The 27,787-nt window shown below is 40.6% G+C and overlaps 1 protein-coding gene across 8 annotated transcripts in view; it reads left to right on the top strand.

Annotated features, from left to right (window-relative positions):
* SAMD12 (sterile alpha motif domain containing 12) overlaps positions 1-27,787 on the top strand; it is a 377,648-nt gene that overhangs the window by 12,286 nt on the left and 337,575 nt on the right. For all 8 annotated transcript variants that reach the window (XR_005368575.1, XR_005368578.1, XR_005368574.1 and 5 more), the window contains exon 2: positions 27,200-27,378. Coding sequence is in view for 3 of the 8 variants with exons in the window: in XM_038555387.1 (XP_038411315.1) it covers positions 27,200-27,378 (179 nt within the window). In the remaining 5 variants the exon portion in view is untranslated. The remainder of the gene's footprint in view (positions 1-27,199; positions 27,379-27,787) is intronic.

Genomic DNA, 27,787 nt, shown 5'->3' with positions numbered 1-27,787 from the left:
TCACATCAGTCCTATATGGTAAGTAGTAGTATCATCTCTGTTTGTAAATAATGAAAGGGGCACAGAGAGGTTAAGTAACTTGCCCGTAGTCACTCAGCTGGAAAGTGGTAGAGCCGGAATTTGTTAAAAACAGAAGATGTCTGTCCATTTTCCTAGTTAAGAAACGTTCAGGAATACTGAACTAAGATAAGATACTAATTAAGATACTACCATCCTTTGAATCCTCTTTAAAAATGAGGCTACTGAAGGATGACCTTTAAGAACATACAGGTCATTGCTGTTTTTCTTGTGAATTAGTTTATTTTGTAATAACTCCAGGTCAGATATGTATGGAATAGGACTTTGAACTCACAAATGTTGGAGGAAGGTATCATTTTCAGTAGTCCTTTTCCAGAGAGGTTAGTCCTTGGTGAGTGCTTGCCTGTGGAACCAGGTGTTGGGTGCACAGTCCAGCCAGTAGGTGCCCCAAGGGCACTCTGATCCTACAACTTGGGTTTGGGCTTTCAGGTAAACAGTAAGGTTAACGCCCCAAAGGAAAAGTTTTCACTTTTGGGTACAGAGAGTAAACTTAGCCAGTATCACAATTTGCCAAGAAAAGAACATGCTCCCTATTTCCTCCTGTATCTTGCTCCTTTCCTGCTTTTAAAACTTGAAGATTTAGGTTTCCAGGCTAGGCTGCTAATGCCGTTGTCCCGGATTCTTATGGTAATGGAGAGTGATTTTTTTTTTTTTCTGGCTGATTCTTGGACTGTTGCTTGCTAAGTGCCTCTGTACACCCCCATGAAATTCCTGCCTCCCTTTGACCTGCTTTGCCTGGCCAGAGTTTCTTAATTGAAACTCAATAGCTGGTAGCTTTTGGCACCCGCGTGTTTGCTAGGGCTCACCCCAAGGCCATCATCAGTGAAATCATACCGCCTTGGCTTTACACAGCACTCTGTGCTTTCCAAAGTACAGTTTCTCATCTGAACCACAGATGATCCATTGGCAGCTGGGACAGATGCTCTTGTTCCCATTTCATAAATAAGGATGTGAAAGTTCCCTCACCCAAGGTCACATAACATATTGGTGGCAAAGCTTAGATTTAGAACTTGGTGTCTTGAGTCTTTTTATGGCTTCTATTACTGCTGCCATGATTGAAGGGATGGCACAATGCCTACTGTGAAGGGGTTTGCAAGTGGGATGTTCTACAAGGGATCAAGAATTTTTCTGAAATTATAGATGACAGCAGTCAGAGTGGGGTCCTCTAGTTCTCTAGAGGCACCCAATCCTTAGGTCAAGTAGTGAGAAGTTCCTTTTTTTTCCCCCCCTCCCATTATTTTGTTGATTTGCCATAACTATCTTCTAAATAGCTATATTAAAGTAATATTTAAACATATTTTTTTCTGAATATGAAAATCCTTCATAGTCCCCATAGACAAAAGAAGGAACAAACTAGGGATAACAGTAACTAGCATTTATTTAGGCACTCAATGATACTAGCAGCCAGGGTTGCTCTTCAACCGATATACCCTGGTACAGCTATATTGGTTTTTGATAGCCAATGACTTCTGAATATCTTACCTGTTCCCAATCCCATGAGATGGTTCTTAATATTCTCTCCATTTCCTACATGAAAAAATTGAGGCCCAGAGAGCTTAAATAATTTCCTCAGGGTCACCAGCTGGTAAATGATAAAGCATTCAAACCCAAGTTCAGTTGACTTCAGTGCCCTTCTGTTGCCGCTGCTAAAAGCTTTATATTAAAAAAAAAAAAAAAAAAAAAAAAGCTTATAGACCACCCCAGGGGAAAGTTCATATTTCCTTCTGGGCTTTGTATTAGGTATATTAGGTAACTCATTATAGCTGGTATAACTTGTCCTTCCAGCAAATCTCAATAGGTGTTTAGTTGATAAAATATTAATGTGTTTGTGTTTTTTGGTCATTGTGTAAATATAATGAACAATCTCATTCTCTGTAGATACAGCATTTAATAAGGCCCATGATGGGAGGTCTTGTGAGAGCAACAAAAAACTGAGTTTCAGAAGGGTGTCCTCTCATTCAGTCCATTCTGTCCCTGTGACTCGATGGTCATTTTCAAGGTCAGAGCCATAGAAAATGCCTATTTTTTGTAAGGTGTGTCTGTTTTGAATAGAATGAGAGGTCTGTACAAGATGAGGACAGGATCCAAGTTAGTTGTAGAACTCCTACCTGTCACACATTTATGTTCCTCTCCACTATTACAGATTGGTTATTCACACAAACTACTTTTGATTATTGCCATGACCTTCTATTCTGATTTTTTCAGTTTATTCTGACTAGGTTTTCTACACCTTTTTTTTTTTTTTTTTTTTTTTTTTAAGTTTCATTTTGGCTTCCTGGTTTATCTAGTCATCCTGTACTGTGTCCTTGATCTTTTTCCTGTTAGTATGTGGAGTCTTTTTTTTTTTTTTTTTTTTTTTAAGATTTTATTTATTCATGAGATACAGAGAGGCAGAGACACAGGCAGAGGGAGAAGCAGGCTCCATGCAGGGAGCCTGACGTGGGACTCGATCCTAGGTCCCCAGGATCAGGCCTTGGGTTGAAGGCGGTGCTAAACCGCTGAGCCACCAGGGCTGCCTAGTATGTGGAGTATTCAGCCACTTTTATTAGTATTTAAAAAATTTTAAGTCAACATTCAGAAACACTGCAGTTCTTCTTTTCAACCAATATGTATCTTTGACCTCTTTCTGGTTATTATATATATATATCTCTCCCCAGTAATACTTTATATATATATATCCCCAGTAATAAATATATATATTTTTTATTGGAGTTCAATTTACCAACATATAGCATCACACCCAGCGCTCATCCCACCAAGTGCCCCCCTCAGTGCCTGTCACCCAGTCACCCCAACCCCCTGCCCACCTCCCTTTCCACTACCCCTTGTTAGTTTCCCAGAGTTAGGTGTCTCTCATGTCTTGACACCCTCCCTGATATTTTCACTCCTTTTCTCTCCTTTCCCCTCCATTCCGTTTCACTATTTTTTATATTCTCCAAATGAATGAGACCATATAATGTTTGTCCTCCTTTGATTGACTTATTTCACTCACTATAATACCCTCCACCTCCGTCCACATTGAAGCAAGTGGTGGGTATTTGTCGTTTCTAATGGCTGAGGAATATTCCATTGTATACATAGACCACATTTTCTTTATTCATCTTTCGATGGACACCGAGGCTCCTTCCACAGTTTGGCTATTGTGGACATTGCTGCTAGAAACATCGGGGTGCAGGTGCTCTGGCGTTTCACTGCATGGACCTCTTACTGTTAATATTTTAAAATTAGGGTTTCATTTTTCAGATGACCAAACACAAATATTTTATATATGAACATAGGTAGACAAATATCCTTTACTATTTAGTAAATGTTTGCTGTATACCATGGATTGTTACTTATTCTGTGTAATATCTGCTACACAGTTATTCCCATTTTGCAGGTGAGGAAATAGGCTGTGGGTAAGTCACTTTCCTGAGGCTACTTAGTAAAAAAAATAAAAAATAGAGCCTGTGTATGTATGTACGTATGGTTGAATTATCATAATAGTGGCTAAATTTATTGAGTTTATACTATATGCCAGGGAATATGACAAGTACTTTATAAACTTAAAATTTAGATTTTATTATGTGAACATAATTTACAAATCATTCTTTAAAAATTGCTTTATAATATTGTTATTACTGTTGGCTTAGTGTTTTATAAACTTACCACTAATTAGAACCAGAAGTTCCTCTCTTAAATCTCCTTCCAGTACATTCATGTGCTAGGTAATCTGTCAATTTCCATTCACTGAAGAAATCCCTGCCCTGCCCCCCTAAAATCTGACTTGTTTCAAATAGGTCTCTAGACATGATTCAGCACTGTTTGGACTGCCTTTCACCTCAGTCCTTCAGATGCCTTTTTTGATGTCTGTGTTAAGTTCCCACTTTTAGGACCCTAGGTCTTTGTCCTACCTTGTTCTCACCTGGGTTTTGATGGAACACATTCTCCAGTTACTTCCTGAGGAAAAGGTACATAGGAAGCATGCTTTTGAGAATTTGCATATCTGAAAACATTCTATCCTTGTACTTAATAACCCAATTTTTAAAAATTTAAACTATTTTCCCCTTATAATTTTGAGGTTTCTAGTATCTCCTGGTTTCCAGTCTTTATTGTGAGAAATCTGAAGCCATTCTGATTCTTGATCATTTGCATGAAATATACATTTTTCTTGAACTTGTTTAATCTTTGTCCCTAACGTTGAGAAATTTCATGGGACTCTGCCTGGTGTGAGCCTATTGTCATCTGTTGTGTATTTAGTGTTCTTTCAAAGTGGAAACTCATGTCATTCATTTCAGGGAATTTCTTTTTTTTTGGGGGGGGGGGCAGGATTTCATTTGAATTATTTCCTTTTATCCAGTTCTGTTCTTTATTTCTCTATCTGCTATCTTTAAGATGTTAAGATGCTAAAGTTACTGGACTAGTTTTCAGTTTGTTTCCTATTTCTCATCGGTTCTTTTTTGTTTGTACTTTTCAATTTTTATCTCTCAAGCATCGTTTTTAATTTTTTCTTGAAATTTTTATGGCCTTCTAATCTTTGTGGATGTAATATCTTTCCATACTTCATTGAGGATATTAATGCTAACATTTTGTTCATACTCTGCTTTTCATGTTTCTTCCACGTTGCTTCCTCTCCCCACCCCCACAATTCATTCTGGTCTCTGTTCTTGTTAGATATGCAAGTGTTTGTAGATATTCGGCTCTCTGCTCTTGAGTGACCTACTTAGTTTTTTTTTTTTTTTAAAGTTCTCAACAGATGGAACCTGTCAACTATGGTCTTCATTATAAGATGTATTGGCTGGAGTTTTAGGACCAAGGAGGGGATTATCTTATATCAGAATGTATGTCTTTTTTTTTTTTTTTTTTAATTGGACTGGTTAATCACTCAGAAGACCCAGTATTCAAATTCCAAAATCTGATTCTAGAATCTATGCCCTTATTTACTTATTTTCTTAATTTTCAAATAAGGTTCAATGTCTGGGTATAGTTCATTGTATTATTTCTAAGAAAACATCTAAATGTAGATTTTTACAAGCATTATGATTTTTTTGTTTAAAGTTTTTGAGAGAGAATGTGTACAAGTGGAGGTGGGTAGGTAGGCAGAGAGTCAGGGAGCAGCAGACTCCCCACTAAGCAGGGAGCTCGATGTGGGGCTCCCTCCCAGGACCCTGACATCATGGCCTGAGCCTGAGCCAAAGGCAGGCACTTAACCAACTGAGCCACCCAGGTGCCCCTAGGCATTATCATTTCTGAAGATGATTTAACCAGAAACTTCCATTCACTACAAAAAACATGGTGCATGGTATGTGCTCAGAAATTTTTTGTGAAGTGAATTGATATTTTACTCAGCGCATGAGGCCTTCAGAACAACATGTAATAGGATGTAGAAAAACCCAAGTTCCCTAACTCCCATCCTGGTGTATGGTGTATGTGCATACACTCAAATGTGACAAAGGTGCTCATGCAAACCCAGATAGATTCAATCTCAAGAGAGATGTCCTGCTCATGGGACATCTTGGGATAAGAGTGTTTCTTTATATTTGGGATCAGGAGTTAATATTGAGGTGGCATCAGCCATGTGTTAGCCTGAAAGAGGCAAGAGAAAGGGCTGACTGGGCTCTTAGTAACTTGGCATTATACCTGTAAATACCTGTGCATTCAGGTTACAACATCTCGGATCTTGGACAGCTTCTAGAGAGTTTCCCATCTGCTTTCTGCTTACTGGGTCTTTTTGAACTTAAAATGGAGAGCTATACCTAAGGGCTACCCACAGCTGCCTCTTTCCATCCTGACTAGCTTTTTCTTCTCTCTCCTTTTGTGTCTATGCACTGGTTCCTTATCATTGGAGGGAGAATGGGGTTGGGGCTTGATAATGTTGAGCCAGTGCCAGTCTTTTTAGAAGAGTCAGCTGTCAAATCAAAAGGACATGGCTACCTATCCTCTCATTTTGACATCTGGGCTTGCATTCTCAGGGAGGGCAGTAGAGTCCAGAACCCATCAAAGAAGGTGAGTGAGACCATAGCACTAAGAATTTTCTCCCAATGAGAATGTGAGGCAACCTGTTTAAAGATGTGTCCAGAAAAAAACTTGAACTTATGATACTCAGTTGGCCGACCATGTTGGGTTTGTCAGGAGATAAGGAGGAAAAAAAAAGGAGCTGTACTAGAAAATCAGATAATGGTGAAGAGGATATGGTATCTGGAAATACTTAAGGAAAAATCACTTCCCAGGCATGAAGAGAAAAAATAATTTCTGGAGTTATAAAGCTATATCAACTATTTAGACCTGAAAGTATAGTTTGTTGTAAACCTAAAGGTTTAAATTTTTACATAATTTAATATATTCTGTTAATGTCCTAGAGCAAGATACTATTAGAAATTCAAGCATTTAAAAAAAAAATGCAACATAGCAACATTTCTCTACCTTTTAAATTAACCTTTTAAAATAACTGTGATTACATGCTTGTTATATATTCTCTGGAAAGTAAATAGGAAAAAAATGATCCATAGACCCACCCTCAAAAGATAAGGTATTGCTAGTATTTGGCATACTTTTTCTAGCGTTCTTCTCTTTGTATGGTTTTTAGTTTTGCGTAGCAGTCGTAAGGTATTTTGCTTGCCTTTTAGTAGGATTTTTTTGGTCTTCAATTGGAGCTGACTGTGGTTCTGTTCTGATAATGCATGTATGGGATTTATTCTATTCTTGTCAGGAGGCTGAATAAGCAGTTCTTCAGTTTTTGGCTTGAATAAATTCTGTGCTTTTAACATAAAACATTGTTCAGATTAGAAGTGAATAATCCTTAGAGCAAAGAAGTATGATGTATGTTTTACAACCACTTAAAAAATGTCAAATCTAAAAAAAAATCAAAAGCACAAAAATGGCTTGGGGGAAATATGTATCACAAAGATAAGACTAAGACTCCTGAGGGACAGACTGTCCTAGGACCACGGAGTGTGTCATCATAGATGTCTAGTAATATTTTTTAAGTATACAATACTTACATGCAACACCATGGTCTCAAAGAAATCTTTATCTAGAGGCATAGAAGAGAGGAACCTCATGTCATAGAGGTGCCACTGAAATCAGAGATAGGAATTCTGGTCCTGCTTGCACTGCTAACTAGTTGCTGCCTCAGAGGGACCTGCCCTCAGTATTATCACCAATAAAATGAGGCTGTTGAGCTATATAATTTTAATGAGTTTCTATCCTCCTCTGACATTCAGTGACTCAATGAATTTATGATTCTGGGACCAAGCACGGAGAACATAAAGATTAAAAAAAAACAAAACAAAAAAAAAACCTAGCAGCTACCTTGACTCCTTTCCCTCCTCCCTCACATCCAGTCAATTACTAGGTTTGACCCATTTTACTCTCTAAGTCAGGGGGTGGCAAATAACCACCTGTTTTCTTAAAGTTTTAGTGGAACACAGTTATGATCATCAGTTGATGTATTATTTATTGCTGCTTTTGTACTATAGTGGCAGAATGGGGTAGTTGCCACTGTGTGGTTCACAAAGCTTTTGAAATATTTACTACCTGGCCTTTTATGGAAAATGTCCATCAACTCCTGATCGAAATCATTGGCAAACCTCTCATCCTAACGGCCTTTGCCCTGATTCTCACCTGCTGAATCCAAGAGCCTCTAAAATGAGTTTTTCTGACTCCAGTTTTGAGCCTCCCTAAGGTACTGTGCATGGCAACAGTATATTTAAAAAAAAAAAAAGCAACCTTAACACCAACTTGCTTTTAAAACCTTACATGGGCAAGCTGCTAACTCAGGATAAAATTCAAATTCTTTATCTAACACAGGATGTTAAGAAGTCATAGGACCTTACTGACATCTGAAGGCCTTTTTGGTCACAAGAGGCAAGGTGTGGTTTAACATGATGATACACACTGTAGGAATTGGAAAACCCAACTAGCCTTAAGTAGAAGAGGCTGTGTGTTCCCTCACCTCCTTGAGAGCCTCGCTCTACGTCTGGCCTCGGGAAAAGTTTAATCCAGATTTCTAGTTATTTCACCTGGACTGCATTTCCTTTTGTTGATTCCTCATGTGTGTGTCCCTCTTCACCTAGAAGCTTTACTCTTGAGAAGTCAGGACTGCTATGGCAGTTTCTGTCTGATCCTTCTGTGCACACATCTGGCAGGGACAGAAAACAAGTCCCTTCCCAGTAATTCCCACACCAGCACAGAAGTCTCTCTGATTGGACGGCATAGGTCATGCGGTCAGGGGTATGGCATGTGCTGATTGGCTTAGCACCAGTTCACATATTTAAACCCTGGAGTTGGGTAAGATCCCACCTGAACTATAAAAACTGGAGAGGGGGTGGTGTTATTCCCAAGCAAACATTGCTCTATGGTGGAAACAGGGTGAATGGAAGTGGATTGGAACAGAATAACCAAGATTCACCTGAGCACACCATGAGCAGGATTGCATAGGTGGTCAGAAGCAGTAGCAGTTGCTGTGCCTGGGGAGGCCAGCAATCAGTATTCCAAGGTTTGGGGATTGTGGTTGTCTCACTCAGTGGTCCTTAATTCTGGCCAGTTGTTAAAAGTGCCTGATGCCTGGGCTCCATGAGGACGCATTAATTTGGGTTCTCTACCGGCTGGCTGGGTATGAGTAACTTGACAAGTTCTTTGAGTTATTCTAATGTGCAAACTGAACTATTGACTGGGTTAAGGTCTAGATTCATTTACTGATTTTGTGGAATGGGAACAATCCTATTTACCCAGCAGGATTGTTGTATATTGATGCGTATAAGGAATGGCCTACTTACGTGCTCAAATAAATGGTAGTTTCTTATCTGTGGTTCTTACCTTTACAGGGATACTGTATTGGATCCCTAAGACACAAAATATCACAGAGGAGAGGGGAGTGACCCCTCCCCTCCCTCCCTCCCTCCCTCCCTCTCTCTCTCTGTCTCTCTCTCTCTCTCCCTCCTCCTCCCTCCCTCCCTCCCTCCCTCCCTCCCTCCCTCCCCCCTCCCTCCCTCCCTCCCTCCCCCTCTCTCCCTCCCTCTCTCTCTCTCCCTCCCTCTCTCTCTCTCCCTCCCTCTCTCTCTCTCCCTCCCTCTCTCCCTCTGCCCTCCTCCCTCCCTCTGCCCTCCTCTCTCTGTTTTTGTTTGGGGGTTTTTTGTGTGTGTGTGTTTTTTTTTTGTGTGTGTGTGTGTGTATACACATCCTTTCTATCTCCTTTTTATAAGGATACCAGTCCTATTGGAGTAGGGTCCACTTTTATGGCCTCTTTAATCTTAATTACCTCAAGTGTCAGGTCTCCAAATATAGTCACATAGGGGTTAACACTTCATATGAGTTTGGAGCTGGGAGTGAGGGGACATAATTCAGTTATAAAAGATATGTATCCTTTGATTCTCTGACAGCTAGGCTTCCCATACCTAGAAAAATGCAGACACACATGTACATCCAACTTTGCATGTGTTGATAGGACTTCAAAGATCGCAGGTAAACAGGAACACTGAAGCAGCCTCACAGAGGAAAACACCTACCAGAGAGAAGGATGTGTATAAAAGAAGGTATGTCATTCTTTAGTCCGGTCATTTAACAATTACTTAGTGCTACGTGTGTGTCAGGCACCGTGCTAGGGTTACAACAATGATTGACCAGGCAAGACCCCTTCTCTTACCACTTAAAACTTTTGGACACTGACCATAAACACATACACCATCCAATATCAGTACCAAGTGCTATGTAGAGAATCAAAACAATGATGAGATGGTGTTTGCCTAGGAGGCTACTTAGATTATGTGGTTAGGAATGTCTTCATGGAGATGATTAAGTGGAGACTTGCGCAACAAGGAGTTAGCCATGCACATGGGAGTAGAGGGCTTCTGGCTGATGAAATGCCTGTTATTCTCTGGCTTATTTTAGTATCTGCTGGCAGAACCACCTCCTCTCTCAGCAGCTGCTCCCCTGATTCGGTTCCGCCTGCAGAGCAAGAATTTGGGATCTGCTCTGAAATAGGCATAGCTACGCTTTTGGAGGTCGCTTCCTATCTCTGAAATGTTTAGGTCATCTATTTGAAGGGATAAGACCTATCAACTCCAACATCTGTTGCTCTGAATTCTCATTGACATTATCAGGGTTCAGTCCTATTGTGACTTAGCATGAAATAGAGTAACTAACCATTGTAAGGAGGGGCAGTCAGCACTAGTGATGTGGTAAGACATAAACAATAATTGTATTGTAGTACATGTTTCTATAATAGTATGCTGTGGCTCTGAAGGATCTAGAGGGATCCCAAATGACATCTGGATGGAATGGAGAAGACTTCTAGAAGCTGTGTCCTAAAGGCCCCCCTTGGCCTTAGGATAAAGAGCAAAATCGTATCGTGAATTGTAGGCCCCTGTGGGTCTAGTACCTGCTACCTTCTCCAGTTCTCTCTATCTGCCAAGAAAACCAGACTTGGTTTCTTACTTTAGGTTGGAATCAGTTCTGCTCTGTGTCTGTTTCTGGGATCCAGGTTGAAGGGGCAATAGCTCCTTGGGCATGCTGTTTTTCTGGTTATCACAAGTCCATAAGAGGCCAAAACAAACTTTGTAAGCATTTTTTTCCTTAAGAAGATTTAAGAGAGCACGTGTGTGTGTGTGTGTGTGTGTGTGTGTGTGTATATGGTGGAGAGAGAGAGAGAGTCTTAAACAGACTCTGCTCAGAACAGAGCCTGACTCAGGGCTTGATCTCATGACCCTGAGAACAGGACCTGTGCTGAAACCAAGAGTCAGATACTTGACCAGTTGTGCCACCCAGCACCCCTGTAACCGTGTTTAACTCCACTGCTCACATCTTGTCCACTTCTAGCCATTGGCTAAGTTAACCACATGGCCAAGGCCAAAGTCATTATATACACTCCGCTCTAAAGGAAGGGGAGTGAATACTTATCAAACAGAAAGTTGATCTACCCTGGCATGTAATGTGCTTAAAATGGTGCCCATATAGATCTGCCTAAAGTGTAATCAGTAATGTATTTTTATTAACCTTACTTTGGGGAAGGGACTAGTTTATTAAATAAGTGGAAAAACAGAGTTGGACGAAGATTATTCTGTAGGGCAAGACTTGAGCATGTTAATAATAGCCTTATGGGAGGAGTGAATGGGGTGAAGATTGAAGATAGGGCAGAGGTTGAAGATTCAGCTGAGATTTGAAAACCTGAGGAGTGATGCCGTCTTCCTCATGGCTTTTGTTAGCAGCAGCCAAGGAGACAAATGGTTAGATTCGTAGACTTTCTCTGATCTGAGTTCTGTGTACTTGATTTTTCCCCCTTCTCTTTAATCTTAAAGGAGAGTTTTAGATTGTAACAGTTGGTGTTTACAATGTTTTAATTTCTATCATATTGAGAACTGACTAGAAGCATCTTTAGAAATAATTTACACCACCATAAAATGAACTGCTAATCTTTCAGAGTGTATTCTTTAGAATTTGTTTGTGTATACCAGCCAAGAAGATCTAGACCAATGAGGAACCTGGTAAAATATTTTACAAGCATCATCTGATTTGCAAAGCTAAGTAGGAATATAAATCCTTTCTCAAATACAGTCATGCTTTCTGCCATTTACTTGTGTTGTTGTTTCTTTAGCTGTCTCTTAGGGGAGTGTTTATATGTGTGATTAAAATGTCCCCAGGATGCACGCCCACCCACCAGTGTCCAACTGCAGCACTCATGAGTGGGAACATAAGGGCTAGTGGGATATGTTGGCTTGTACCAGCAGTCATCACTTAGCCCCATTATAGGCCCAATATTTAAAAGGATGCAGGTAATGAAGTTGGTAATTAACAACCACATGATTTATTGGATGCCTAATTTTCCAGTAGTGACTGGAAGTGCCCATGTACTGCCCTGTATAGTGCAGATAAATGCTTTGGGAGTTAGGACTAAGTAATACTAGCTATGTGTTGGAATGGGGAGAAGGTTTTAATGAGAACTGCATCTTAAAGGATGCTCACATTTCAACAGATGAGTATTGTCACATGTTTATTCATCCTTATTGAAATACAACATTGGCTGTTTCCCTCTGCTCAAAGCATTGCTTCACTTTCTAGTTGTTTGGTGAAAAATCTCAGACTTCTGATCCTAATACCAAAAACCCATACACTCATAATCTGCTCCCTGATTATCTTCTTGTCTCATCTCCATAATTTCTTTTCAAATGACTTAATCTTCTTTGTAAATGCGCCAAGCTTCCCTAATCTGTATTTTCTTTGAAATTGGTCTGTCGGCTTGAACACCCTCCTTGATCTATAGATGCAAACCTGGCCTTTTCTTCAAAATTTATCTGAAATACCAACTTCTATGGAATCTTGCTTATTTTTTTTTCTTGGAAGTAATCCTTTTCTCAGTTTTTGAAATCTCTCATTACTTTCTTTGCAGTTCCTAATCCCAATCTCACTTGCTCTCATGCCATTTACGAGTAACTGTTGGCCTGCTTATTTTTGGTCATTAGCATAGAAGTACTCAAACCTCTAGCTTTTAAAGACAAGTAAACTTTTAAAAAATGTGGACACTTACAGTTTATATAACTTTTGCTAGTGTTAAAACTCAATGTGCACAGAAACACACCACCTTTTATCTAATTTCATAAAAGATAAGCATTTAACACCAAAAAAATGCAGGGAAGACCATATTGAAGGACAGGGCTTTACACTGCAAACTTTGGCCAGTGGGAAACTCCTGAGGCTATCTGGATTGTTGTTGTTTCATTTTCCATTTCAATGAGGACCAATAACATGTTCATCCTCTATCTGTCTTCTCTGGGTAGACATTTGGAAGCCACGCTGTAAACTCTGAGCTTTGCCACAGCTGATTTCCCATTCCCAATTTATCTGTATCTCCCTCCAAAATAATCTTGGGTCTCTAAAATCTTATAACAAAAATAACACTAATCTGTGACACTGAAGCAACCAATTTGGGTAATAAAGATCTGACTGTTGTCTAAAATAAACAAGTCACTTTTATATACACTTCAGGTCTACTTTTATAAAAATTAGAGCAATAGGTTGAAAGTGCTGTTCATTCTAAGAGAAAAAAATTTATAAAACCCCTAATATGGCATTATCTTTTTTCTTATCCTTGAAATATACATATGGCTATTTAAATGACTAAAAACAATTTGAAAGTATAGAGGAGTCTAATTATTTTCATCAATCTAATTTTTTTAAGTAACATTTACAGAACAGAACAAATTTAACACTGGGAAGAAAGATATTGATCTTTTAAATTGAACTACCCAGTAGAACTTTGTGACGGAAATGTTCAGTAATCTGCACTGTCCGATATGGTGGTCACAGCTCCACGTGGCTCTTGAGCAAGTGAAATGTGACTGGCATACCTGAAGAACTAAATAAAAAATTCTACATAAATGTAATTAAAATAGCCACGTGATACTAGTGGGATCCTTTTTGGACAGTGTGACTTCAAAGATTGACTAAGGAATATTGAGCCACGATTTGTGATGCCAACTTGGATGGCATTTTATCAGTTTTCTTAGTAAACTTGAGAAATTTCAAAGGAGCATTTTTATTAATCTTTAGCAAGATAAACACACATATTAATGACTATTGATCTTTGACCTACTTTTCTTCCTCAGGTCACAAGTTTGAAAGATGTGGATTCTCCATATATTAAGATCTGTTCATTAACTCTATATGGTTCTCCTTTTAGCTACTATGATCTTTGACTTAAGTGTATCTGTGTATACACATAAAAACATATATATTTATGAAGATTAAGTGAAACAGTAATGGGGCTGGTTAAACTTGAGCATTCCTGCAAATCACTCTGAATAGAAAGTGTGAGAAAACAAGCTTTCCTGTCCTCTCACTCCAGCCCCTCGGGGAAGGGGGAGTACTCCAATTCATCAAGTCAAACTGGAACCTGTTAAGTCTTCTGCATGTGTCTGTGATTTGATACATATTTTTCCCTGAAATACTTTTTCTTTAGTTGCCAGGATTACTTTTTCAAGAGAATTTTTAAAGACTTTAGAGAAGAAAGAGAAGCTTATCTGACCTTTTGTCCTCCTACACTGACATGACCAGTCACCTTCCCCACCCCCCCCCCCCTTAGTGGAGCTATTGCATGCGTGTACATGCAGATGTGTATACAAAGGGTAGTTGCTTCTGATGAAATCAAGATCCATTAAGATATTAACAAGAGCAAAGGAACTAATTAAAGCAGTAGTTATCATTTGTTGAGCATGTACTCCATGCACCAGGCATTGAGCACTTTCCTTATTTTTTAAAAAAGAGTTTGACAGCATAAGCAAGGGGGAGCAGCAGGGAGAGGGAGAAGCAGGCTCCCTGCAAGGCAGGGAGCTGAATGCTGAGCTTGATCCCAGGGCCGGAAGGCAGACACTTAACCAACTGAGCCATCCAGGTGCCCCACATTGAGTACTTTAAATACATTTCACTTAATTATTCTAAAACATAAAGAAATTAGGATTATTCCAATTTTCTCAGTGAGATAAACTTAACCTAAAGATAAACCTAATTTGTCCAAGGTCACACAGCTAAAGAGTGGTAGAGCCAGATTCATTCAACTCCAAAGCTAAGGTTTTACCAACTAAGCAATAGTTGGTAAAAAGATGTAGAGGTGGTTAAAAGTAGCTTATTCCCGAGTATCATGGTATGGTGAGAACAATGTTGTATGCATTCTAAGAGTCCTTGTTTTCATTCCTCTTTTTTTCCATTTTCATGGTGTCCTTAACCAAGTTGATTAGCACTCCCCCGCCCCCCCCCATCCCTTCCCCCATCTCCCACTCTTAAGGGTCAGGCTCTGGCTCCTGAGCATCCCAGGCTAGGGCCTGGGAGGGGAAACACAGGAGAGGGCTCTGCCTGTGCATACTGACCCCACAGTTGTCCTTGGGTCTGGGAGTGCCTGCCAAGGATGGTGGTACCAAGCCTGGGTGGTACCTTCCACATGGCAGGCCAGTGGGCCCAGAGTGTATAGCACATAGGGAGATGATAAATACTGCTGCCAGGCCAGGCACGAGACTCTAGGCCCACCCATATAGGATGAAGAAGGCAGATGTGTGAAGACACCTGGCCTCCCAGATGGGAATGGAGGCAACTTCAATTTTGACAATTTGGCTTTCACCAGCCCCTGGAGCCATCCCCACAGCCCTGGCTGGGAGAGGGGGCTGGCTAGGCCCTGGCAAGCTGGGGAGCAGCTACAGCACATTTCACACACTTGCCTGGGCCTATGGGATTGTGGATGGGGGTAGGTACCTGCACATGTTCATACTACATGGAAGCTTAGAGGTTATGACGGCCCCCACAGCATACGTTCCACATGTTAAGGCATCATACATGGTTAGACAGTTACTGACCGACAGCGATGGATGTACTGACCAGAGACCGGTGAAAGCATCCCATACCTTAGTGATATGGGATGAAAAGTCCTCCATATATGTTCTCTGTACTATCCCTACCTCCTCCTCTCCTGAAATACCAGATTGTAATATGTCAAAACTTCCTAGACGATTAGTCACTTTTTTCCATTACTATTATTTGACAGGGAATGCTATAAGCTCACCAGTAGAAAGTGTGTTAGAAGCTGCAGGTATTGGCTTTTATCTTTATTCATAACCTCATTCCTCAATTCTCTCACCAAGGTGGTTTGTATATTTGAAAGGCTATTCTTTGCTTTCTGATCCCCGCCCCCTTCCATTTCACTTAAGTTTGCCTTTTTATTCAGGATTGTCGCTTTTAAAGTTTATACTATGTTTTTCCTGTAAAGTTACATTACTATCATTTTGTTGACTTCACGGTTGTTAAAAATGTTAATGCCAAATATTCCTCCATTGTGATGGAGGATGGCAGTAAGATAAAAATAGAGATTGATGCTCATTGAACACTTGGTCGATGTCAGGTATTGTATAGGTTATTTCAACTTGTCAGCATATAGCAAGAAAGTAGAACTTGAACTTAATGGGTAGTTGTGTTGGGTGGGAGAGAGGGATATGAATGAAAACAGGACCCCTGGGTGGCGCAGCGGTTTGGCGCCTGCCTTTGGCCCAGGGCGCGATCCTGGAGATCCGGGATCGAATCCCACGTCGGGCTTCCGGTGCATGGAGCCTGCTTCTCCCTCTGCCTGTGTCTCTGCCTCTCTCTCTCTCACTGTATGCCTATCATAAATAAATAAAATTTTAAAAAAAATTCCTTTGTCCATCTAAAAGCATATCTAATGTTGGTATTCTGTTACATTCTTAAGATACATGCTTGCTATTGTATATTAAATAATAAGTGTCGAGTTTTGAGTTTCGATTCTTGTGTTATGTAACCAAAACAAGATACAGAACATTTCCACTTATCAGAAAATTCCTTCTACTTTTTGCAATGAAATCTTTCTTTTGGCTGTTGAACTCATCCATTGAGTTTTTCATTTTGGTTATTACATTTTTTAGTTCTAACATTACCATTTGCTGGTTCTTTATGTCTTCTATTTCTTTGCAACTCTTCTTGGTTGAAGCTTTCTATTTTCTCATGTGACAGGTATAATGGCTCATTGAAGATTTTTATCATGGCTGCTTTCAGATCTTTGTCATATCTGATATTTCTGTCCTCTTGGTGTTAGCATCTGCTGATTGTCTTCCTGGTTCTTGGTTATGAGTGTTTTTTTTTTTTCCCCCCCAATCAAAATTTGGACATTTTCATTGTATGAGACTCAATCATATTTAAACTATCTGTTTTAGCTGGCTTTAAAACCACTTTAGGGCAGCCCGGGTGGCTTAGCGGTTTAGCGCTGTCCTTCGGTCCAGGGCGTGATCCTGGAGACCTGGGATCCCGTCCCACGTTGGGCTCCCTGCATGGAGCCTGCTCCTCCCTCTGCCTGCCTCTCTCCCTCTCTCTCTCTCTCTCTCTCTCTCTCTCTCATGAATAAATAAATAAAATCTTAAAAAAAAAAATGTTACTGGGAGTTGGGGCCTCCTTAATATCACTGGGTAGTGTTGAAAAGTCCTCTTTCCACCAGGCTTCCTCTGACACCATTTCAGAAAGGAGGGGCTGCCTCATTGCATGGTGGAGGTGGAAGTCCAGCCTTCTCACAGCGGCTTGACTGATCTTTCAGGGATGAGGAGGTGGCCTTGATAATTGTTGACAGATATGAAACTCTGGGCCCCCTATGTGGCTTTCTATGATCCACTCTCTTGGAGGTTTTGGAATACCTTAGTATGGCTCAGTGAGGGTAGAAGTCTAAATTCTCACCGAACCTTTGTTGGTGTGGATGGTTGGGTTACATTTTTTTTTCTGTAATGTTTGAGTAGAGCAGTTATTGTTAAGTTTGTCTTTCAAGGCTGTACCTGATGTGGTCTTCTGGCTAAAGAAAGCAGGCTTTTGTCGTGTGTGTGTGTGTGTGTGTGTGCATGTGCATGCACTTGTGTCCTTTGGGGTTTCTAGGTTATAGACTTCTTCAGTTCCAAGTCTGGAATGTAAATGAAAACAAAACCCAAGGAACAAACTATCATGTCTTTCCTTGAGTTTTCAGGATCCTCAATGCCTGCCTTCTCCCTGCCTTTCAAAGCTGTCTTAAGTTTGTGTTCTGTAACATCCAGAATTTTTATTTTTCCTTAGTGGGACAAATTGAGAGAATTATGTCTATTTTGTCTTTTAGAAATCTCTAAGAGGCACTACTTTATTTAAAAGAATAAAGGCCTGGGCAGCCCAGGTGGCTCAGCGGTTTAACGCTGCCTTCAGCCCAGGGCATGATCCTGGAGACCCAGAGTCGAGTCCCACGTCAGGCTTCCTGCATGGAGCTTGCTTTGCTCTCTGCCTGTGTCTCTGCCTCTCTTTCTCTGTGTGTCTCATGAATAAATAAATAAAATCTTAAAAAAAGAATAAAGGCCTAAGGAAACATCAGAGTAGATTACATACAATAAAGAAAAATATTTTCATGAAACTTGGTTCACGTATTTACATAGATGTGTTTGGTTATGGGTTCACAGTATAAAATCTGTTTCTTACAGTCTCATAGTTAAAAATGTTTGAGTCACCAGTGTAGACAACCTGTTTCTCTGATAACTGAATCCTCTGTCTAAAGCTTCATAGAACCTCTCACTGTATCTGTGGTTGTATTCTCCTCTTGAAAGAGAGGAGTTAAAGTTTGTGCCTTAGAGCTTGTCCAATGCCTTTTCGCATTCTCATGATGACCTATGTTAAGCATTAATTTCTACTGTATTTAGATTGTCTAGTCCATGTATCATGAGTACAAAGGGTGAACGTGGTTATCACCCTTCAGAGTAGTCTTTGGGGAGTGAGATTCCTTATAGCAAACTCTTTTACAAAGGTGAAATCATCTCCAGATGAATGAGCCAGGGTAAGGGTGCTTGATGGGGCTCAGAGGAGGCAATGTCCTGATACATCTGTTTGTGGTCTGAATATCTGGCTGGGATAGATGGTCATCCAGTCCCAGCTTCAGTGGCCACACAGTAGCTACCAAAGCTCCCACTGGGAAGATTTCTGAGGACAATAAGAGTATTTGGCAGGTTCATCCCTTCATGTCTCATGGTATCTGCTCCCCTTTCTTCTCATCAGTAGAGTGCCTGTCTCTCCAGCCCCCTCTTAGTAACAGGTGAGGAGCTGTATATTAGTGGTCAGTTATAGACTTGTTTGAGAATGGACATGTCCTCTTTTAATGCCTCTAATTTGTATTTTACCCCATTCTCTGATAGGAAAGGACTCCAACCTGTATTTAGAAGTATTAAGCTTCAGTATTATATAATTTTACACACACACACACACACACACACACACACACACACACACATCTACATGAAATCACATTTAGCTGACAAAGGAGACGTCTGGAAGTCATATTCAGTCTCCTAGCCTGACCCAGTGATAAAATCAAATATAATTGAGTTTATTTAAATTGCTTGGGAGTAGGGGAGTATAGATAAGTAGAAGGTGAGTCCCTCGAAGACTCCTACATTTTTCCTGTTTGTTATGGTGGGGGCAGGGTGGGGGTCTAGAGTTCTCAGATCCTAGAGTCTTCCAGGACATGGATATACTCTACCCTAGAACGGGTCTCAGCAAACTTTTTTTGTAAAGAATCAGCTGGTAAGTATTTAGTTTTTGCAGTTTACAGTATATCACAACTGCTCACTTCTCCCATTGTAGCAAAATTGTGGCTGTAGAAAACCTGTATGTAATCATGGCTGTGCTCCAATAAGACTGATGAACATTGATACGTGGATTTCATATAATTTTCATAGATCACAAAATATCCTCTTTAGTTTTTTCCCTTCCAACCATTTAAAAATATAAAACTATTTATGCCATACATAAACGGACAATGGGCTGGATTTGTCCCATGAGCCATAGTTGGCTGACCCTGCCTTAGTAGAGGTCTGCTAGACAGGCTTCTTTGCCCAAAGAAATGTTGTGCCCTGCCCATTAGCTTAATCCAAGCTTGTGTTTCTGAGACCTACGTTTCTGGTACACTTGATATATTTTCATGTTAAAAAAATTGTGATAAGGCACCCATGGACACATTCTTATTTGTTCATGCATAAGTTTTTATGCATGATCTAGGCACTTTTCTGGGCACCAGAATCTTCTCCATGAGTAAGAGTTTTGCCATCCGGTCTTTACCATATCATCTAGGTTGATTCTATCTATGATAACTTTTCTCTTGGTAACATGTATTTGTAACATACAGCTTTCTTGCTAGGGCATTACTATACTTATTCAGCTTTCCAAGTCATAATGAGAATGATAAAACCCAGAGCAGAATATTTTGCTAGGATTTTGGTTTTCTTTTTTATCCTTAAGGAAGAGCTAAGTAATTACATATTGCTAAAGTGGAATCGTGTCAGTTTAGAATGGTTCGTCTTAAGTCACAGAAGACATGACTCAACAGCATCATAAGTAAAGGATTACTTTTCTCATGTAGCATCAAGTCCAGAGGTAGGTAGATAAGAATCCAGTTTGAGTAGCTCAGTGATGATAGAGCCAATGTGACTATTAGCCTCTTGGCTTTCATGTTTATAGCCTTATGTTCTATAGCAGCTCTGGATATCACCACTGTATTCAAGGCAGCAAAGTGGTGAAAAGGGTAATATCAAAATCCATTCTCTTGGGGGCATCTGGGTGGCTCAGTTGGTTAAGCATCTGCCTTCAGCTTAGGTTGATCTAAGGGTCCTGAGATCGAGCCCCACATCAGGTTCCTTGCTCAGAGGGGAGTCTGCTTCTTCTTGTCCTTTCTCCCTCCCCCGACTTGTGTTCTCTCCCTCTCTTTCTCTGTTCCTCTCTCTCTCAAAAAAAAAAAAAAAAATTCTACTCTTTTCCAACAGTTATGGAACTGCATCTTTACATATCAACCTTCTGCATAGGTCCCATTGGCAGGAATATGTTCACAGCCAGATGTAGCTGCAAGGGAGGCTGGGAAATTGAATGACTTTGTGGGCATATTGTAGGAAGTGGCAAGGAGGAAAACCTTGGGAAGGGTCTGTTAAAGAGAAAGGTCTCTTGTGATGCCCAGATTACTTCTAGAGGGTAATGCTCTGCTGAATTTAACTTTAGAGTATGATAAGATACTTCCATTAATTAGATGATTAGAGAATATCTGCTATGTATATTGTATAAGACAGATGAAATAAGGATTGTGTTTTCCAGGAGCCTTAGCTAGAAGCAAGATATATACATAAAATTATAAACAATCGATCTCCATTTCAATAGATAATGAGATTGAAGTACATTCTAAGGTCATGTATTTAGCGGCATTTATTGGGTGCCAGATATGTACAGCTGTTTAGTTTCTATAGGCACACAGATGAGTAAGATGGTTTTTGCAGAAGGCAGTAAAGTAAATCCATTTCAGAACAACTCTGGTTCTGTGACTTAAAACATATTTTTGAATTCTACAATTAGCAAGTTTTATTTGCTTTTCTGAAAAGTAAAGGCTGTAAGTTCTCTTAAGGGAATGGCAGTGAGTAGGATTGAATTGGTATCTTTCCACCATATTTCTGCTTATTCTATAAACAATGATTGAGCACTTAGAGTAGTGTAGTCACTTGGCTAGGCACTCGGTTTGTAAAGCTTTAATGAGAAGTCCCTTGCTTCAAGGGATTCCCAGTCACAGACTAGGCAGACATGTTAATTTTTGCAGTGCATGGTGTATACAGACATTGGGTGGGTGGAAGAAGAGATGAAGGGGAGAGGGAGAGAGAGAAGATAAATAGGAAAAAAAAGAAAAAAATGTGAATTGTCCACATTGCATAGAGAGAATCTGACAGGTGCAAAATCAGTTAATGCTTCACGATGGAAAGAATAGGTGATTTCATATTTCCTGAAGGGTCATCCATGAAAATAAGGAAAGAGTATATTATGTAAAAAGATCAATTCTGTCAAATTAGAGAAGCACAAAAAACCTCTCAGCTGTAAGCAATTTCTGTGTGATAGTAGAAACTCTTGGTGCAGGATATGGAGCAACCTAGTAGACCTCAGGTGTGTTTGCAAAGCATCTCTGTTGACAGCAAAGCCCCCAAATAAAGGAGCTTTCAGCCTGAATGAGGCTCAGTCTCTTGTTTCATTGCAGGGAGAGTGTGGTGTGGGTGAGGATTAGAAGAGCTAGAAGCTGGATGACTTCTTGGCAAGTGGGATGCACTTGTTCTTGCAAATGGAATGCACTGCCAGCTTATCCCTTGGTTCTCATCTTGAGACAAAATGCCTGGCACTTCCTCCTAGTCTATTACTGTGAGCTCAGTCACATGGGAATGGGATCTCTCCAAGGTCAGGTCCAGGAGGATCCAGGCTCACTTCCAGCAATGAAGCACCTCTTCTGCCAGTCACACTGGGGCCCCTTTTTTGGAAAATATGCCCTTTCCAGGAAAATGCTAAAGTAATATGATATGATTGAGCTCTTCATATTTTTTTACGAAAACATGTTCTAGTTGAAAAATCAGTGAGCTTATTGGGGAAAAAACTCAAAACTTTTGAATAGAATGTCCTTGGAACTTCTCTTTCCACGTATGGAGGTGGTACAGGGAATGAAATGAGAGGGAGTGGGTTGTTTTTGTTTTTGAATTTTGTTTATTATAGGTTACACAGAACATAAAACTTATCATTTTAACATTCTTGAAGCATATGATTTAGTAGCATTAGGTATATTCACATTATTGTACAACTATTGCCACCACCCATCTCCAGGACTTTTTCACCCCAAACAGAAACTGTACTAAGCAGTAACTCCCCAGCCCCTGGTAGCCAGTGTTGTACTTGGTCTCTGTGAATTTGACTACTCTAAGTACCTTGTAAAAGTGGAATCATGCAATATTTGTCCTCTTGTGACCAGCTTATTTCACTTAGCATAATGTCTCCAAGGTTCATCCCTGTTATAGCCTCTATCAGAATTTCATTTCTTCTTAGGACTGAATGTTCTGTTTTATGTACCACATTTCATTTATCCATTCATCAGTGGACATTGGGGTTGTTTCCACCTGCTGCCTATTGTGAATAATGATTCTGTGAACATGGATGTACAAATACCTGTTCAAGTCCCTACTTTCAATTCTTTGGTTGAGTCAGTCAGATGGTAATTCAATGTTTAATTTTTTTTTAAGAAATCACCATACAGTGCGACAGCAGCTGTGCCATTTTACATTCCCAGTAGCAGAGCACAAGGGAATGGGTTCATACATGTGAAAAAGAGATGGTAGCTTTGCTCTGGCATCTCGGAACAATCTGAAAGCTTCTGCATTTGCAGTCAAAAAAAAAAAAAGTCCCTATTAACTTTTTAAAAGGAATTTTATGAAATCTATTTTGGTTTTTAATTCTTGATTTTTTTTTTTTTTTTTGAAGACTTAGTATTAGCAATTCTAACATGAAAATGATTAAGGAAGTCCTTGAAGGAAAGACCACACACCCACAGCTTGCAGGGCCCATTCAGTAACTAGAAATCAAGAAAGCACAGTGGGGTCAGGAAGACCAGGGATGCACGAAGAGGGTCTCCTAGCTGACCTGTGCGCTGCTGAGCCCATTAAATTGAGTAAATAACTTGAGTGAAAACAAGAAAGGGCAGCAATGAGGACAGAAAAGAGAACTCAAACAGGGCACCTTTTACATGATGAACAAAGAAATGGAGGTCACAGCTTGTAAAGAGGCCATTGGAATGTTGCTTGATTTGTAAATATTAGGGACATGAAATTTCAGGGAAAACAAAGCAAAGCCTGTCAGAAACGGTTTTAAATAAATAAACCCAAGCACGAAAACCTAAATCAACTACTGGGTTTGCAGGCGAGGAGGGAACAGCTATGGAGGATTAAAATATTTGTGTGAGGAAGATGGCTACGTGTGTAGAAAGTCAAAAACATTGTACTCTGCCTTATGTTATAGTTACCTTACATTTTAAACACTAGATATTTACTAGCAGAGAGAAGTTTCCCTTTGATTTAAGGCATGGTTGTATAAAGAGAAGAGATAGCTGGTTCACTCAGCAGCTGAACAAATGTTTCTTAAATGCCTACTGACCTTCCAGGTTCTAGACTGGAGAGTAGGGGTCATGGAGGTGACCAAACAGTGGGGCCTGCCTTGAGGGACTTGTAGTTGTGGAAGGAGAGGTGTACAGATCAATGAGCTAGACCACCTCAGTACAACGAGGGAGATGAAGCACCAGGGTACTATGTGCATGGAAGAAGCATAGCCAAATGGTTCTGGCTCTGGTATCCAGAAACTCCTGGGGGGGTTGGGGGGGGGGGGTTGTGTGGACCTATCCTTCCAAAGCAGCAAGTAAGACTGGGGTGGTGTAGAACCTCTTTCTAGGAGGAGGGACCAGCATGAGCAAAGGTGAAGGAAGTGTGAGCGTCTGATTTGGTGGGGAAGGAGAACAGAAGGTACTGGCAGCTACCAGCAAATCAGTGGCATTCGTAGGCTGTGAATTGCAAGGCAAGAAGCAGCCAGGGATCATACTGAAGAAAAAGATCAAAGCTGTACATTGATCTTCTAATGTCCAAATCTATCCCATGTTAATTTTTCATCTCCCTTCACAAACAGACCTTTTTTTTAAATCATGATTTTTAACATATTGAATATTCATTGCAAATAGGCCATTCTTTGGAGATGGAGAAGCTGATTTGTATTAACAGTAATTAACCTCCTGCTCTTACAGATTTGGCTACTAAATTCTTTCTCCCACTTTGTGAATTGGGCATTGTGATTGGTTCTCCAGCATCTATTCTTCCCCCGCCTTCTCGAATAACAGCAATATGGTTTGAGGAATTGACTTTAGTGAAGGGTCGCAGGGTCTAAGGGTAACCCTATCTCCACTGCCAGCATTTTAGTTTATTAATGAGTGTGTGATTCACTTTGGACTGATGAGGAAAAAATAAAAGCTTGGAGGAGGATTAGGGGAAAGAGAACAATATTGCTAGATGAGAACCAAAAGCTTGTAACTGTAGGTGCCACGAGAGGACCCAGGCTGAGGACATAGGTGATGTTCTGAATAGCAGAATGGAGAGATGAAGAAAAAATAAAATCGGAATCCTCAATGACCCTGTTGAGCTGGCAAATCCACAAACTCTGAACTTTTATTGTTACTGGACTTCTTGTTCTGAAAGCTAATAATTTTCCTTACTATTTAATCTAGATTGGTTTTGCTCATCTGAAACAGTCATCTGCATCCTACATGATTGATTTTTTTTTTGACCTTCAGTAGACACTTGCATCACTTCTAGTGACTGTACACCTTGAGTCTCCTCTCCTTTATCTGTGAAGTGAATGTAATTCAGTCTCACCAAGTTTTTATGAAGATCATTTGAAATCCAGAACAAAGCCTAAGGAAGGACATATGATCTAATACATGCTGAATGTCTACTGTGCACCATGAAATAGGCTGGTTCTTGGCTCTAGGAAGCTTAGAGCTAGAAGAGAAATTCACAGATAATTTTCATATTAAAGGATATAAATAAGGCCACATGCCCAGCTTTGTATAATTTTTTTTCCAGCTTTGTATAATTAAAGATTATTCAGTATCTGAACACTTATGGTTTCAGGCACCATGATCTAACATGGTGGGGGCATGGGGATGAGGAAGGGGATTAAGGGAAGGCATATCTGAAGGAGTGTTCTTTAAGCCAAAACCTGACAAAGGAGTAGGAGTTAGGTGAGGAATGGGGAGAACATTTTAGGCAAAGAAACATGACATACAAAATCCAGAAAGTGTGAAAGAACTCAATGCGTTCAAGTAGTAGGAAGTGTGAAGAGGAAGTGTGTGGTCAGAGTGAATGAGGGATAACGTGGGTGATGAAATTGGATAGGTAGAAAGGGGACAGATAATGCAGGGCCTTGTTGGACATGCTAAAGCTTTTTGAACGATGTAAGTATAAAATGAAGCCATTAGAAAGTTCTAAGCTGAAGCATCTCACGATCTGACCTGTACTTTTTTTTTTTTTTTTTTTTTTTTAATGGAGTTTGGGAGCTACAGCAAGGAAGAGCAGTTGGGCCAGTCAGCAGTACGGATGAGAGACGTGGGTGGCTCAGACCAGGGTGATGGCAGTGCAGATGGAGCCATGAGGATGGATTGGAGCAGCACTGTGGGTGTAGAGCTTGCTGGACCTGGCGATAGATGGAAGGGACGTAGTGAATCGTGGGGAGAGCCTTGCCAAGGATGACTCTTCAGTGCCTGTGTTACTGGAGAGGACTGGAAAAGGCATTTTTGGTTTTTGAACCAAAGAAAACCAAGAATTGGTTTTGAACACGTTAAATTTGATGTATCGGCGATACACTGGAATTGGGATATTGAGTTCCAGGTTCCGCCTACGTCTGAAGCTCCTAACGGGTCTATCCGGGCTGCAGTTAAAATTTGGATGTCACCGACAGATTGATTGTTGGAGTGTGGGAGTGGATGGTTCCTGTTAAGGAGAGCATGGCGAGCAGGGAGGCAACCCCTGCCTCACTTCTGGGAAGCCTGCCCTCGTCTCTCAGGTGTCACAGACTCTCTCAGAAGCCAGGTAGGAGGAAGTAATCCTGACCTGAATGGGGGTGATGAGTTGAGGGAAGAATTATAGACCTGCAGCAGTTGGCTAAAAGGGAAGAATGCCGAGAAAGGGGGGATAGTGAAGATATTGAGTAAAAGGTTATCAGTGAAGTAGAGACCCAAGTGGGGTGGGAGGAGGGAAGGTTCTGGCCTTGAGTCCTCTGAGGCTAAAGGGAAGGGGGTAATGAGTTTAATCTTGAAGGGGTGAGGTCCCAGGGAGGTGAAATAATTTACTACCAGAAACTTCAACACACAAACACACATATGTTGTATGTGCATGAAGATACACACCCAGTCTACACACCCCTGGTGGTTCATGGACGTCATCTAAGGGGAAATATATGGGTCCCATAACATTCACTGCTATTTTGTTGATAATACTGGGTACATTGGAGGGGCTCAGTAAGTATTTGTTGAATGAATAAATATGTTCAGAAATGGGCTGTAGATTTTATTTGGGGAGGTATCCATGTCTGAGAATGTGGAGAAGTAAGACAGGAAAAGTCGGAAGCCACTAGGCTAGACTCCCAGGAGCCCTCCACTTGGGTCTTTCCTTCTCTTTAATGTAACAATAATAATAATGGTTTCAAAATCACTTGTTCTTTTGTCTTTTATCGGCCTCTTCTATTGGACCATGAGATCTTTGAAGGGAACATCTGTCATACATAAAAACATGTTTTTAGGATCTAACCCAGGGACGGCACATAGTAAGTGCTCAGCAAATAGTTGTACAGTGAATGCAAGAGGGTGCACTTGAGCAAATGCTTGAAGCGATTCAAAGGGGGAGGGAAGGAGTGCTCTTCCAGATGGAGGCAGAGACAAGAAGCTAAGCTGCAGGGGTTGAACTAGTTGTGCTTGTGTGGGAGGCTGTAACAAAGTTGCCTGATTTGGTATTCTCATCTGTCCTGTGGGAATTAGTAACTTGTTCAAGGTCAAACAACTTGGAAATGATGGTATCTGGGTTTGTACTTGAGTTGTTCTGACTTGAGAGCTCAGGGTTCCCTCCATGCCATGTTCCCTGCTCCCCAGATTAGTTCCCATGTTATTCCACCACTTCTAAATTTGCTGCTGCCTTGTTTCTTCCCACGTAGGCCGGATGAAATACTCCGTCATGGACACCTTCTTTGTGGGACTTGTATGGAGTTGAATTTTTTTACTCTCTTCTAGCTCTCCACTGTGGCTTGAATCCGCGGGGTATTGATCACTCTGCCCGGGCTGAAGGCATTAAACTGCAAATTGAAGGGGAAGGTGTTGAATCTCAGTCCATTAAAAACAAAAATTTTCAGAAGGTGCTTGACCAAAAAGGAACCCCCAAGCGATTGCCAACAGAAGCTGAGACGGCTAAGGTAGGTAATGATCCACTAAATTAGGGAGATTCCAAAGGTAAAGTTTTGATATTTTATGGCCCAGCCACAGAGAACTGATGGCACTTTTTCACTACTCACTGTTGTATCTTCAGTTAAATAAACACTGCTGCTTGGTTCTAAGCAATAACAAACGATGTTGACTGCATCTGCTTTGGAGTGAAACTAAAACACGTTTGGGGGCCATGTCATGTCATGTCATGAGGCTGAGCGTGGTATAGAATGGCCTATCAAGAAGGATGCGTTGGACTCAAAGGTGAAAGATTTGTTTGCCAAGCTCAGATTTATCATTTTATGATATGAGGCATGTCATGTGACTATCCAGGCCTCACATTCCTCTTCTGTAGAGATCATAAAAATTACCTCCACCAATGAGGTGAACAGATAAAAT

This window comes from Canis lupus, chromosome 13 (assembly GCF_011100685.1).
Source record: "Canis lupus familiaris isolate Mischka breed German Shepherd chromosome 13, alternate assembly UU_Cfam_GSD_1.0, whole genome shotgun sequence".
Taxonomy (NCBI): Eukaryota; Metazoa; Chordata; class Mammalia; order Carnivora; family Canidae; genus Canis; species Canis lupus.
The sequence above is the reverse complement of the archived record's forward strand: the minus strand, read 5'-3'. Positions and strand labels throughout refer to the sequence as shown.